General features: G+C 44.7%; 1 protein-coding gene across 1 annotated transcript in view; it reads left to right on the top strand.

The window, feature by feature from the left end:
* Window positions 1-15,059, top strand: part of WSB2 (WD repeat and SOCS box containing 2) — a 258,576-nt gene that overhangs the window by 52,388 nt on the left and 191,129 nt on the right. Inside the window, exon 3 of the mRNA XM_086943273.1 lies at window positions 3,505-3,676. Within this exon, the coding sequence (XP_086799399.1) occupies window positions 3,505-3,676 (172 nt within the window). The remainder of the gene's footprint in view (window positions 1-3,504; window positions 3,677-15,059) is intronic.

Below are 15,059 nucleotides of genomic sequence, written 5' to 3'. Positions count from 1 at the left end.
CTTGGTCCTTATTGCGCCAAGAAATGATCGAGAAGAGCAAGTCTGAACATTTACCCGCCCTGGCTACATGTTGTACCATATACTAGAGGCTAAGAAGTAAATTAAATGTGCCAGTTAGCTATATGCTATTTTTTTATCATATTTAAAAAAGCGACCGCAAGCACTTTACCACTGGTTTGCAGGAGTTAAGTGTTAGGAGTTCTATGGCCAACAAAAGCGTGTTTAGCTATGGATTGCAAAAATCTAGGGTAATACCATACAAAAGATAGTTATTTCCAACAGTTTAGGAGTACTGTAACCTGATTGCATAGTTTAAACACGGAAGGATGACGAATAAAATAAACATTAAAAATGGAAAGTAAAAGCACTGCTAAATCCTTGTCCGACCAGCCCTGGCACTCAAGTGCAATTCTTTTAACACAGATTTGCATGTAATCGGGGAAATACCCATTGCCTGAATTGTGCAGAGCCTTGCTGTATGCTTTGATGGGTAAAATGAAGATGTGAATGACAGATGGAGAGGGCTGACCCGAAGCCACTCTGTATAGGTATACATGTACATATATTTTATTTATGATTTTTAAAAAATTCTATGTGGCTAGCGAGACAGCTACAACTTTCTTTAGACTGGACCTTAAAATGAGGACAAATTCTTACATTTGCAACTGTCATGCTGTCAATGAGCAGCATTAGTCTGCAATACAAAATCGTTGTACAATGCAGACACCCACCAAGGAATCTTCTACTTTCACAGAATATGGCAGTCAGCTCCTGCGCCCGTCTGTAAGGCCATCGCCCTGGGTGTGGGTTGTGCCCAGCTCGCCCATGTTGAAGGCTGGCTCTGCTGCCGACCCTGATTATGACAGTGTTAGTACTTTTAATACAGAAAAGCCAGTTCTGTTGGCGTTGGCACTTTTTGCCTCATATGTTGCCTTTGGCTCAAAATAGATGGGCAAAATGGCAGTCTCCGTAAACCTGTTGAAGACCTGACATTTGGAAGGATTTATTAACACAGGAGACAGATTCTTAAGAATTGCAGCACATTAGCACCTGTAAATCGAGTTGTCATTTGAAGACCATTGTGGCAAAAAGAAGAGATGAACGTGGGTTTGATTTACTTTGTGTGCTGCTTCATTGCCTGACCAATACAGGGTTCCACTACATTGTGGTTGCATTGTCTTGGTTGGGGGCAAGGGGGCAAGGGGGTAGGGGGGAAGGGCGTGGGGGCTCCTTAGACCATCCACCCCCTTCATTTGATTTTTACATTTGTTATATTTATCCTATTTTTTTAAATTAAATAACCTTAACTAATGACTGTTGGTATTGCACACTATGATGGTATAATGCCTGCCTGTGTAGTGGTCAGGCGATGTAGTGTTGAGAGCATGTAGTTGGCACGTTGGCCATTGGAGACTTTATTAAGATTATTTTAAATAAGACCTGGTTAAATCTTTGAACCTACACTGTTTCCATTTCTCATGATTATGTTGTCAATTGCGTTTTTGTTTTCCTTTTTGTTCTGACTATCTGTGAAGCGCTCTTGATACCCTCCCGGGTCAAGTTCGCACTGTGTATAACTTTATAAATAAATAAATGATGTCTTTTTACACATGCATTGATGATGATTCTGTATTTTGGACATTGGTGGCCTTGTAAATCTAGAGGAGAGATGTGCAGTCTTCAATAAATGTAATAGATGGACGGGTGGGAGCGGGAGGGGGGACAGGTAACCATGCGACAGAAAAGGACAGTGGGCACGAACGTATAAGAAAATCAGCATTAGTAGTATGATAAAACAATTGTAAAACACAAACAATTGAAGGAGGGTCTGAGGGAAATTTAAAGACCTGCCCAGTTCATATCCCCCTAACTGTAATCCTAACAACAAAAGAACCGGGGGTCTATAACGGAGCTTCAAGTACTCCGAGCTGCTGCAAAACTCCTACATAAGTGAGTTAGGCGCTAATAGAGCTACATAAGTCTCTATATCAAAATGTGTGCCAGGACAAACCTGTTGAAGGACCTACTGAGATTGTTGGTAAGACCCGTACAGAGATGTGTTGGATTCCCATCAAATAGGTATGTAGATCAAGTGTTCTCATTTGGTCATCCAAAAATGGGGTGGTATGTCTCTTGATCAATGAGACCCATCCATCGCCCTTACTCAATTGGGTCGCACCATCAATCGCTAAGGTACCCATGAACAAATGATAATGATGGGATCGAGTGCAGTGCAAAAATCAAAAGATGTGCGAGTTAAAAACAAGGGGTAAAGGGATCAATAGGTGAAGAACTCTAATGTAATTTGTCCTTTCCCTCAAACAAACAAGAACAATGCAGAGGAAGCAGTCTAAACATATAACTCCATATACAAGGCCAACATGTTTCAGCCGGTAGGGACAAGATCCCATGGCTTTCTTCAGGGCCAGAGTTCTAAGCATTAGCTACTGCATACATAAAGTGAACATAATGACAATCTGTAAAGGATATACATAAATAGTCCAAAATCGTGTTCCTCTGTACCAAACGGTGTCTCTTACATCTGAATAGTACAGGGAGTGTACCTCACCTTTCCTGGAACCCAGCTCAGGAAAAAGGAGGCCCCGCTCTGTCCGGCGTTGTCTCATCGCAGGACCCGAGCCTTCCACAAAGCTCGGGTCCTGCGATGAGACAACGCCGGACAGAGCGGGGCCTCCTTTTACAGAGGAACACGATTTTGGACTATTTATGTATATCCTTTACAGATTGTCATTATGTTCACTTTATGTATGCAGTAGCTAATGCTTAGAACTCTGGCCCTGAAGAAAGCCATGGGATCTTGTCCCTACCGGCTGAAACATGTTGGCCTTGTATATGGAGTTATATGTTTAGACTGCTTCCTCTGCATTGTTCTTGTTTGTTTGAGGGAAAGGACAAATTACATTAGAGTTCTTCACCTATTGATCCCTTTACCCCTTGTTTTTAACTCGCACATCTTTTGATTTTTGTACTGCACTCGATCCCATCATTATCATTTGTTCATGGGTACCTTAGCGATTGATGGTGCGACCCAATTGAGTAAGGGCGATGGATGGGTCTCATTGATCAAGAGACATACCACCCCATTTTTGGATGACCAAATGAGAACACTTGATCTACATACCTATTTGATGGGAATCCAACACATCTCTGTACGGGTCTTACCAACAATCTCAGTAGGTCCTTCAACAGGTTTGTCCTGGCACACATTTTGATATAGAGACTTATGTAGCTCTATTAGCGCCTAACTCACTTATGTAGGAGTTTTGCAGCAGCTCGGAGTACTTGAAGCTCCGTTATAGACCCCCGGTTCTTTTGTTGTTATGATAAAACAATTGGACAACATTCGCTGCATCTGCATTAGTAGTGTGGATCAACCGTGAACCAATATTTGGCTGAGACAGCTGATGTTTGATTTGATAGGCTTTGTGCCTGTGTTTCGTGCATGCTTCCTTTTGTAACAGTGTGTTGCCATTTCTTCATCAGAGTCTCCTCTCCTGCTGGCGGAGCTGTCACCTGGGCGAGCCCATCAATTCGACTGGAAATCCAGCTGTGAAACCTGGAGTGTTGCGTTTTCCCCCGATGGCACCTGGTTTGCCTGGTCTCAGGGTCACTGCATTGTCAAACTGATCCCGTGGCCACTGGAGGAGGCGGATCTGTAAGTGCCTGTCCTCAGTTTGTTAGAATGTCTCTGAAATAAATGATGATCATTTCTAATCTCTGAAGTGCATCCTATTATTTCAACATTGTTTCTCCCTCCATATTTCTTCTTGCTGTTTTACTTGCAGGACGGAGCCCTTTTGTTACATTATTTCAATCTGTCGTTGTAATATTTGTCCTGATATACTTTTTCCTCCGGAAGGTTAGGCTTTAGAAATGGTACATTTATCAATTCTTTATAAATGTGGCTGCCCTGGTTCAGTCTTCAGTATATGTATGCCTAATTTGCTGCGAATCAGTCAGCGGTCTCAAATTTCGAGGCAGATTTCTTTGGTAAAATTCTATAATTTACCCTTATGTAAAGTCAGCTGCCAATTAGAGGCCTATTCAGTCTTGTTAATTACTGAACTCCCACATCCTCCTTCAGGGTAGTGCAATAATGGACATCTGTAGTAATCTTATTATTGCACTTTTTTACTGCAGTGAAGATAGTCGTGTGTTAAAGAAGTGGAATCTCCATTTGCGGTAATACTGTCAGTAAAAAAAATGCAGAATTGCAGCCACATATACTACATGTGAAAGGTCCGCTCATAATAACTTCAGAATTGATTTTAGTATAAAGCACTTAGGGCCCCGTCCACTCATGTTTGCACTGAAGCCACTCCCAATCTAAAAGCAGGGAATAATCTCTTTGACACTGCCTTACAGGAGCAGAGGCGGTTAAAACTGCAATACATAGACATCATTGTAGCACAAAAAGATATAACACCATATCTGAAAGAGACTATTTGTTGTAGATTCCTTACCTTAGAATTACCCCCAGGCGTCGGACTGGATCTGGAGAAATGTTTCTGCACGTCAGTAGGTTGCGTCTGTCAACTCCGCTTTCATTGTTGTTTTTGCTTGATTGAATTGCAGTATCTACTTATACGCCGCCCTCGCGCGCTGACATCAGTTCTTTCTTTTTCCGCGCCAGCCAGTGCAGATCCAGAGAGAGCGGTATCCTCAGTCACTTTTTGACTACTTTTCAAGTTTTGTGGACTTCTTTTCAAGTCGTTTTGACTCCTGGTGCACGTAGGGATGTCGCGTTGGACCGGTTACAAGGCTTGTGACGCCTGACACAAATTGATGTCCGGTACGGACCCTCACCTCGTGTGCCTCTGGTGTCTAGAGCGAGACCACGACCCCCAGTCGTGCTCAGACTGGCAGGCCATAACCCCCAAGTCTTTGCCGGAGCGGTCCCGAAAGCTTCTGGAGACCTGGCAGTCTACTCCGCCCGCTCGAGGTCCCAGTCACGGGAGAGGGGTCACAAAGTTGTCCCCATTACTCATCTTAGAAGTCTTCGTCTTCAGGTAAATCGAAGCACAAAAAGAAGGTGAAGAAGCATAGTCTCTCTTCGTGTTATCCCCGTCTGTCGGCCGACAAATGCGGGATGCGGACGGTGGTTGTCCTGCGCCTCCGCCCAGGGAGCCTGCTGGGTCGGCTCCTAGCCTCCTTCCTTTTTTGGGAGCCGGAGCGACCCCTGCCCAACTTCGTAGTTTTTACAAAGCCCTTCATTCCATCTTTGGGCAGTTAAACTCTGCCGGCGTGCCTTCAGGCCCTGCAGACTCGACTGGGGGTTCTAGGCCTTCAATCCTGGCAGCTCCGGTCCTGGTGCCGCAGGGCCCTCCGGGATCCGGAGCAGCGCCGATCAACCATATGCCTTCTCCTCTGACGTGGAATCGACTGATGACCCCTCCACCCCCTCCGATGCCGGTTGTGTTCCCCCCGGCCTCCACCCTGACCTGAACACGGAGCCCGACCGACGCTGGATCCCATGCCGACTGGTACTTTTGTACCACTGTTCTATCCTGGCGTTCCCGATCGCCCTAAGTGGCAGCCAGAAGAGGGCGAGGAGGACTGGAAGGGGTCTCTTGACCCTCTAGCAGACCAGTTGAGTGAACTGGACTGGAGAGAGGAGTTTGGTGATGCCAGTAGTCTGGACACTTCACCAGACCTTAGTATGCTTTCTCCTTCTATGGCTATGGAGGAGGGAGCCTCATACGCAGTGGTGTTATGTAGAGCTGCTGAGGCCTTGGCCGTGTGCTTCTTTTGGTGGCAGTCAGGACTACTGCGTCAGCCGGCAGCGGCCTCTTGGGAGCCCCTGCTGCAGTTCAATTAGACCCTCACTGACATCCTCTGGGCTCCTGGTCCAAGCCCAGCACAGGGGTTCCTGTGGGTGGATGATTGCCCGACGCCACTGCATGGCCACGGGCGACATAACTTTCCTTTCCCAACACCCTACCCCTGAGAGCTTGGTGGTTCAAGCCTTTACTTTTAAGGGTGTATTCCCTACTCCTCCCCCAGATAGGGAATCCAAGAAGCTGGATCATCTTGGGAAGAAAAGGTTTTCTTCTGCCAGCTTAGGACCGCAGTCAGTGAACACTCTATGTTCCTTTGGCCATTGAACCCACTCTGTGTGGGACACGGTTGCGCAGGTGCTGCCACATTGTCTGGAGGAGGCCCGGGCCACACTCTCCTGTGCAGTCGCTGAGAGCAGAGATGCAGCAAAGTTTGCCATATGGTGTGGGCTGGACACCGCCGACTCGCTAGGCAGAACGATTTCAACATCGGTAGCCCTGAGACACCACGCCTGGGAGGTTCAGTGGCTTTTCGGGCGATGTCCAATCAACATGCTCTTTGATGGCTGTCGCTTGTTTGGCGACAAAGTGGACAACGCGCTTGAGTGCTTTATGGATTCTAAGGCCCACAACCTCACTCCGCCCAGTTTGTTGCAGTACCACATGGCAGTGGTGTTGTCCGTGGGACAGAGGGAAGGAATGCATTCAGTGCAAGACTAAACACCTTCGGCTACATGCTGGAGAGTGTAATGGAAATGCAATGGGTGTAGTTCACTGAACTCCCATACAGATGGTTCCGCCAAAGACTAGGGAAACAGATTTTTTTGCTGCAAAACCAGTACACACTGGTTGAGCATGCAGATGATGTGATGCAGACTTCCTTTACACTTTTTTTTTTTTTTTTTTTTTTTACAGTTGTTCTGATACCTTGATTTATTCACCCTTTGGATCAGCTCCTTGCCTTACTTTATCTGTAGGGAAAATCCATTCCAATCATGGCTCCTTGCTTTGTATCCAATAGCTTTCCGAACTCCACTCCATGGCACATGATTTGTCTCACAGATATTCCACACTTGCATACCGCATTATTGGGACCTGGTTTCAACTATTCACTGCTGTGCACTGGCAATTTTACTGTCTGTATTTCCGAGAAAAGTGAAAAGGAGATAAAAGATGGTACACTAATGCATGTGCATGCTCCCATGCCAGCATCACAGTTGCATAGACTCCGATGGGTTCATGGCATTGAAACAGTAGAGAGTACCCAAGGAGTTATACGTGCATGCTAACATGAATAGACTGGAAGCAATGTGTGATATGTTTGTACCTTAATTTCCTTGCAAGTAACTCTAGATGCCATTGCCTGCGACTCTATCTGTAAACCAGCAATAGCTCAGAATAATAGATCCCTACAACAGATCATGCTTTTGGTATAATCAAGTCCATATGTCATTATTTCCGCATATGTGTGAGTCCCCTCATATATTCCAAAGAGGTCTGTAAGATTGTTAGATGCTGTATGCTTCTCAACCTGCTATGAAGTGCTATGTGCCCGAGGCCAAGGTAAAAGAAGATGCACCAACTAATGCAGGTGACGAAAAGCACATGGAAAGCAGTCACTTAATTAGTGCAAAAATTGTGAATACGTATAGATTAGACTCCCTAGTCTATCTAGTAAAACAATCCCATTCATCCTTTCCCATACCATGCCAACCACATTGCAGTTGATTGTATTGCAAGTTCTTTTCTTTTCTTGGATGTATAAGCATGGGACTGGAGTTATGGATGGCTTCAGTGGATCCTGTGGGTGGAATTAGTGGGTCTCTGGGACAAGGAACAATGATGGTGTGGGACATGTTAAAATATTGTTCCTTGTGCAGTAACAGGGCATCTGAGATGCTTTTTGCTCTATTTAAACTTATGAAAAAGGATCGTGCACTACTGGTTTTTAGTGTGGTTTCAAAATGTATGTCGTGCTCCAGTGATACTCTCCCTACCCGGGAGTGTGTGACGATAATCTGGAGGTCGCAGTTCCAAGTACTCTTTGGCTGTCTCACTGTGCACTCACTGGGTTTGCTAAATAAATATATCTGCACAATTCGTTCTCATTGTTTCTATCTTTTATTTCCAATTATTTCATATAGTGTTTTATTCACACTGGTTTGATGATTCTTGCGTAACTGTTATACATTCGGCTACAATGTCCCATAATGCATTGTTCTCCTTCGTTAATTCATATTACACTGTTCCCAATGCATTTCGGCTTAATTTGCCTCCCTCCGGTGATATCTAAACAGTCAGGGGATATCTAAACAAAAAAATACATTCCTTTTAATACTGAGAAAACTTAGCGATTTATATGTCACCACCTTAATACAAAACGTTAATGTCAATAGATTAATTCTGCTGCTCATTTCAAATATCGAACGATGTCTGTGTTTTTTAAAATTATAAAAGAAACGAACCTACACGTTAAACAGTTCCCCAACATAAAACTTTGAACATTTCCTGCGGGACGCAATGCTTTACATGTGAATAGTCTAGCTAATGAGCGTGCTGTTTACCTGAGCTTTCTGCAAACGCGCGTATTTACTTGTTACTTTATGAAATGAAAATATTGAGGACTAGCAGCCCGTCCCGACCTTGTCCGGGAGCAACAGGCTTCCCCGCCCGCCCCGACATTGTCCAGCAGCCCGGGCCCCCGCCTGCCCCGTCCCCCGCCTGCCCCGTCCCCCGCCTGCCCTGACCCCAGCCTGCTCTGACCCCCGCCTGCCCTGACCCCCGCCTGCCCCGACATGGGTCCCCTTACATCAGCAGCCACTCCTACCGCCTGCCCGCTGCTCGCACCGCCGCTGGCCTGTCCGCTGCTCCTCACTTCACCGCTCCTCCCCCGTGCCACGTCCGCCGCTCCTAGTCGCGCTCCTGGACGCCACTCTTCCCCGCGCTCCTGACGTGAGCACGCACGTCGCGGCCGGCGCTACTTCGGAGGGACTACTTTTTTTTTACTGTAAATTTTTTAAATAACGTTTAAAAAAGAATGTATATAGCTTATAACCATCTACACACCCTGACGATTCCAACAGTGTATCGGGTGTGTGGATTGGCGCTGTGGTTCCCGAGTTTACCCGCCTCAAAGGCGGAAAGTTCTTCCTTTTATTATAGTAGTATACAGTCCTCCTGGCCATATTACAATATGACTTTTATTACTTCAAATTGAATAGTGGTAGAAAGGAGAGAAATGCTATTTACCATCTTTAAGTAGTAGAAGTAAGTATGCAAGCCTTTGCTAATCTGAGGGACAAGACTCCTCTCCTGATCTAAAAGAAAACACAGGTTCTGTGTTAACCAGTAACAGAGAGGATCCAAGATTGTAATGCCACCAATTGGATGACAAAACATAAAAAGACCACCAACAATGATGGCCTCGGTTTTTTTTTATGTACTGTAAATGAGTATTTGCTCACCCAGGATCAAATAACAGATGGTTTTAAAAGTTGAATTGAACCGGTGTTAAGGCACCATTAACTCTCAGAGTATTTTAAATAAATTCAGCAAGTGTCCTAAAAGAAATGCCAGATTATGTAATTTTAGAAGCACAGCAAGAGACATTGTATATAAAAGAGGTAGGACTCAAAGAAGAGCCCAGAGTAATACAGCAGAGTGATGTGAAAATGGATTAAAATGGTGGATGCGCAGTCGAATATATATCCAACAAGAAAAGTGAGAATACACTTAAAGGCAGTAAATCAAATAGCATTTTCGTGCAGCTGAGATATCAAAGTTGGGTGAGACACGGTTTCAAATGTGAGTTATGCATGGTGGTGCATATAAATATTGCTGTAGGATCAGATTTTTTTCCGTCTTCCATCACTAAAGTCTATTAACGGCATCCCATTTTTAGGTCTCGCAAGCGAGAACTATTGTTACCTTGATGCAGACCGGGGCATGCGCAGATTGTGGTCTGTGGACGCGCACGTCCAGCCACGCGTTCATCGCCTGTCCCGCTTTCGCTGGCAAGCCAGCGTACAGTTTAACTTTCGCGCTCGACTCACCCGGTCTGCTTGTTTTGGTAGCTGGCTGTTGCTCTCCATTAATGGGGCTGCAGGAGTCTCTCCTCACACTGGCAGGGCCACGCCTGAAACCCGGCCTCTTTCCCCTGCGGGAAGAACCACAGTGGCAGCAGGCTCGCCACTCAGAACTTCCACCTTCAGCCCTCTGCTCTGCTTTCTCCAGGAACTCTACGGGTGGCAGAAGCGGGGCTCACAGGAACATCATCCGCCCTCTGGTAAGTGCAGGGCTATTCCAAAACATTGAGCTACATGTTCTCAAAGTGCCAGACAGCCTCTGAGGTATCATCGCCGCTCGCGGTTGTTGCTGGGGCACGCGCAGATTGTGGTCTGTGGACGCACACATCCAGCCACGCAGCACATCGCCTGTCCCGCTTTCGCTGGCTCGACTCACCCGGTCTGCTTGTTTAAATACCACGCATTGACAGGCCACGCATTCATCTTTTTCAGAAAAGCAATATATTTTTGCCGGTTAAATTAGGGGCTAGCAGATTTTTACGTACATAATATCAAAAGAGAATATACCCGAGGCTTTGTAAAGTTAAAGAAGACTAGATTGACTTTACGGATACACTTGTGTAATGTTACATAGTCTGTGAGGGTGGGTAAAATTGGTTTACAGCGTTTCGTAATGATGAAATGTTATTTTCCGCATTCGTGGGGAAGCTCTGCTGCTGGGCTTTCCTCGTGCACCCACTTCGCCCTCTTACAGTATTTCCCATGAACGCTCCCCTCCTCACCATCCTTTGGCTTCTTGGGCTCCGCTGGAGGGGGTGGGGGCGTGACTCTGCCGGCTTCTCTGGCTCTGTCGGGGCAGCACTCTCGGCCGACGCAGCACCCTCCGCGGGGGGTGAATATGTGAATATGGACTGACGAATCAAAGATTGGTAAGAGGAACGGGTGAATGAAAGTCTGGATGAATGAATGCATACATGTCAAGATGGATGAATTACTTAATCAATGTGCTTTAAATTGTGTCGAAGTGCGTAGTATTTGTTGGGGATGTTCGTCCATCATCACAAGGGCCACATTTTGAAATTGAGCATGCAATGAAATATACTTAAAACACTTTTAGGGTATGTTTATACATTAGGTTACAAACATCTGTTGGAGCAGGAAATTGCAAACAAAAGTGATGCGATTTTTATTGCACTTGGAAATAACCGGTGCGTTAAAGATCACTCGCTTTGAAATAACAGGTGTGTTAAAGATCACTCGCTTTGTTAAATTTTTGGCAGGTTAAACAAGCCATAATTTAACATGATGTCTCCAGAAAGTCACAACAGGCATTAATTGCAGATCTGATACACTCTAAGTACCTTGGTGTCTGATTTTTATCCGATGCAATCATGAACGGTTGTAATCAGTCCCTTAATGTCTAAGTGAAAAGTTGGGAGGCTGTGGAAGGGGATTGAATAGTATTTAAAGGACAAGACAGTCACGTCGAAAGAATAACTTTATTACTGCCGTAATAAATGAGAGAGGCGGGTGTGAGGCAGAGAGCATAAGGGTTACAGCTCAGCTATTGCCATTGTAAATGACAATGCCATTTATTTATCAGTTTTTTAAACCAACACATAAATAAAAAAATTGTCATTTACAGTGTCAATAGTAAATGCTTGTTCTCTAGAATCTAAGCTATGTTGGCCTTAGGAAAGTCATGGCTATAGTATGCTGATGTATGTTATCTTTTTTTTCCAAATATTCTGTACTCAGACTTTTGAACTTGCAGGGTAATTGGAACACTACCTGAAAACTGTAGTACAAACAGTTTTGGAAATCTAGATTGCATCCCTGTGCAGAAAATAATTCAGCATAGGGCTGTAAATTCTAAATAGGCCAACCTTTCCTAAACAAGCGATCGCAATCGCATGTTCCAGGAAGGAAATGACAAAAGATGCTCACCAAATTAATCTGCATGTTACTAGGAAGCCAGACGTGAGTCTGGCCTCCAGCATTCCAAGGTGCTTTACTCTGGAATAGAATCCCAAGCATATTATACTAAAGATAAAACTACTAATGATGATTCAAACTGATAATGTTTCTATTTACATTATGCTCCGCTCTAATATTGGTAGTTAAAACAAACTGTCTAACTTCAATGCGAAAGGTCACTTAGAAGAAAAAATGTATATAAATGCAACAAAACATTTAGTTAATCAAAAGTAAAAACATTGTTCCTTGTACCACCATCATTGTGTGCCATTGTGTTTGGTAAGAGCAAAATATGTTATTCAATATTTCCAAAGTTTAGAAAATGCAAACGTTCATTGCCTGATTTATGTCCAAATATTTTATTATTTTCTTTATGATATTCATACACCAGATTCACTGCTCAGTGGCGCTCTCAAAGATGGCCTTGGCCTAACATAAAGCGGCCCCTTTTCTCTTAACTCTCTATTTATTGTACCTTGATAACCTTTTGCTTAGTGATAAAGAAGAGTTAACCTGACTTTGCAAATGTTTTTTTACATATGACTAGCATTTTTAAAAGGCCATAATGTCTAAAAGAATGAAAACTAAAGTGGAACTCATCTGGCTTTCTATAGACTTTCCTCAAGCCCTGGCTTGTGTGCCTGGAGACTAGAAGGCCCAGCGTGTATAAAAGCTGCTAATGTGGGTGTCATTGCTTACATGAGGTAAACTTGTGCCAGGAATTGACCGGAATATTCTCAGCACATTGTTCTCCGCTTTGGGGTTTGCTCGGATAATGGTGCAACAGAGCGGAGTTTATTCAGCAACATCTCTACCGTCCACCCTGTGCCCCTTTGTTAAGTTTGTAACCTGCCCTCTGCCTCCACTCTGTCCTTGTGTACTGGCTACATGAGCACGAGTCATTGTCACAGTGCACTACTGGCACGTGGTCTTCATTGCAAGCACTCTGCCATGCACATGCTGGTAAAGAAGTGCCTGCCACATCAAATGGCATAGTGGTAATACAGCATAGAAAGCCATCAAGATCTACTGCATCTTGACCTTTGACTCTGCCTGCAGAAGTCCTGGCACCTTGCCCATGCACATGTAGACACCCTCTCACATGTCACGCAATCAGTGTGTTGGCGGTTCCTGGTCTGTGTTTGCAACAAAAGATTTGAAGTGTGGCTGCTTGCACATTGTGAGTGAGGAAAAAGCTCTGGTTCGAGGCATGTGTCCTGTAGATACACATGCTTCACATACTCCTGGCATATACAATTGGGTCTGAATATGGCAAGTTATTATTCTTCAAAGCTGTTTTTTCTGGTCACGAGGGAAGGTGACTCCTTCTTTTGGTGATCGTGTACATGGGCATCGACTCCATTGTTAGATTTTCTTTCCGCCATCGGGTTCGGACATGTATTGCAGCGCTCCGATTCGAAACTGTCAATCGGGATCCCTTTGGCGCGCAATTCACTCTACCCTCGTCTGTATTGTTTTTCATATTGTCTACCACCTTTTGCCTGTTAGTTGCCTTTGGATTCTTTAGTTGTCTCTAATGCCCATAAGAGGGCAAATTTGCAAACATCGGGGGAAGCGCCACCACCAGATAAAAAATCCAAGCACATAGATGCATCAGCAAAAAGAATAGCTGCTCATTCAGCCAACCATTGGTGTATAGCTAATACACAAGGTCTGTTGTCCAGATACGAAGGAGCTCACTAGGATGATATGGAACAAATTATTAAAATCTCTCAAAAGAACACAAAAAGAGGGGGCAAGAAATATTGCAGAAAGGGAAGCTTGTTTCTAATTCCACCATCATGTGTGCATTAGATGCCGCAGATACTGCAGCTAGAGGAATCAACACTAGATTTATGCTTAGAAGACATGCATCACTCAGAATTTCTAGTTTCAAACCAAAAGTACAACAAACCATTCTTAATGTACCCTTTAATAAGGAACACCTCTTTGGGCCTCAAATAGATCAGTCCCCTCAAAAAATGAAAAAAGATACATAAGTGGCAAAGTCTGCAGAGCCTTTCAATCTCCCTCTGCTAGAGGTTCATTTAGTCACTCCTTTGACAGAGAAGGCTCCAAAACTAACACCTCAGATACGGCTGAATCTTCATACAAGACACAGACACCATCATCCCTCTAGAGGACTCTACAAGGGTGGGTATAGAGGGAACAATTTTTAAGGGAGAGGTGTAGGTACAACATGTACCTCCCAGTCCTCTAACCAGCAGTGATTTGCAACCACTTCCCCCCCGACCATTCGTCACATGTTGGGAGAAGATTACAATAGTTTCTTCCCATTTGGCGATCAATAACAACAGATAAATGGGTTTTGGATATTACCCAACATGGTTATTGCCTGGAACTTAATAGCAATCCTCTCAATATTCTACCTCACTTTCCCAAACTCTCGCTACAACACCAACAGCTTCTCAGACAAGAAATACAAGCTCTTTCTAACAAAAGGAGCTATTGAACCAGTTCCATTAGAACATCAACGGTCAGGAGTTTACTCATGTTACTTCTTAATCCTCAAGAAACACTGGTTTCTACGACCAATCTTAGTTCTATGGCAGGACCGGAGGCTTCAGATTATGCCTTTCTTTCTTCTCTTTATTTTTACAGCAGCAAGAAAAAACTTCTAAAACTACTTTTCCCATGAAGACTTGGGAAAGAAACAGGAATCTGAACCATAAGTCCTTCGTTAGTCTCTATACTCCGGCAGCACCCATCATGCTTTGCAGCTGCTTCCTCTTCCTCTTCCTCCGCTGCTCAGCAGCAAGTTAAGTGCTTTTTTCCATTCTCTCCTGCGTTTTGAGGGTGTCTGTGGGTAGCGTTTGGCATTGCTGATTAGCGCTGGTGATTTTAAACCCCTATAGGTTCCCCTCATAATTGCGGGACGCTTTTCCGATCCTAACACGATTTTTGGCCCAGCAGAGTGCGGTGTGTCTCTGGCGCCGCTAGGGGGCAGTGTTATCTCTGTCTGTAGGTGCGCTAGAATTTGCGTTTTTTTAAACACGTTTTTTTCCGCGTTTGCGCAGTTTTGAGCACTGACCCTGGCCACCCGGTATTGACACCCTGCGGTGTCGTAATTTAGGTTTCCCCATTTTGTGTGACGCCCAGAGTGGGTTGTATTACGTGGCAAACACCCCGAAGGGGTCGAAATAAGCGCTGGTGTGTGGCGCAAGGGGACGCTTGACCGAGTGGTGCCCTAGTACATAGAGGGCTGCTGCGTCCCCTGGGCTAGTCCCGACATTAGTGC

Source organism: Lissotriton vulgaris, chromosome 11 (assembly GCF_964263255.1).
Source record: "Lissotriton vulgaris chromosome 11, aLisVul1.2, whole genome shotgun sequence".
NCBI classification, from domain to species: domain Eukaryota; kingdom Metazoa; phylum Chordata; class Amphibia; order Caudata; family Salamandridae; genus Lissotriton; species Lissotriton vulgaris.
The sequence above is the reverse complement of the archived record's forward strand: the minus strand, read 5'-3'. Positions and strand labels throughout refer to the sequence as shown.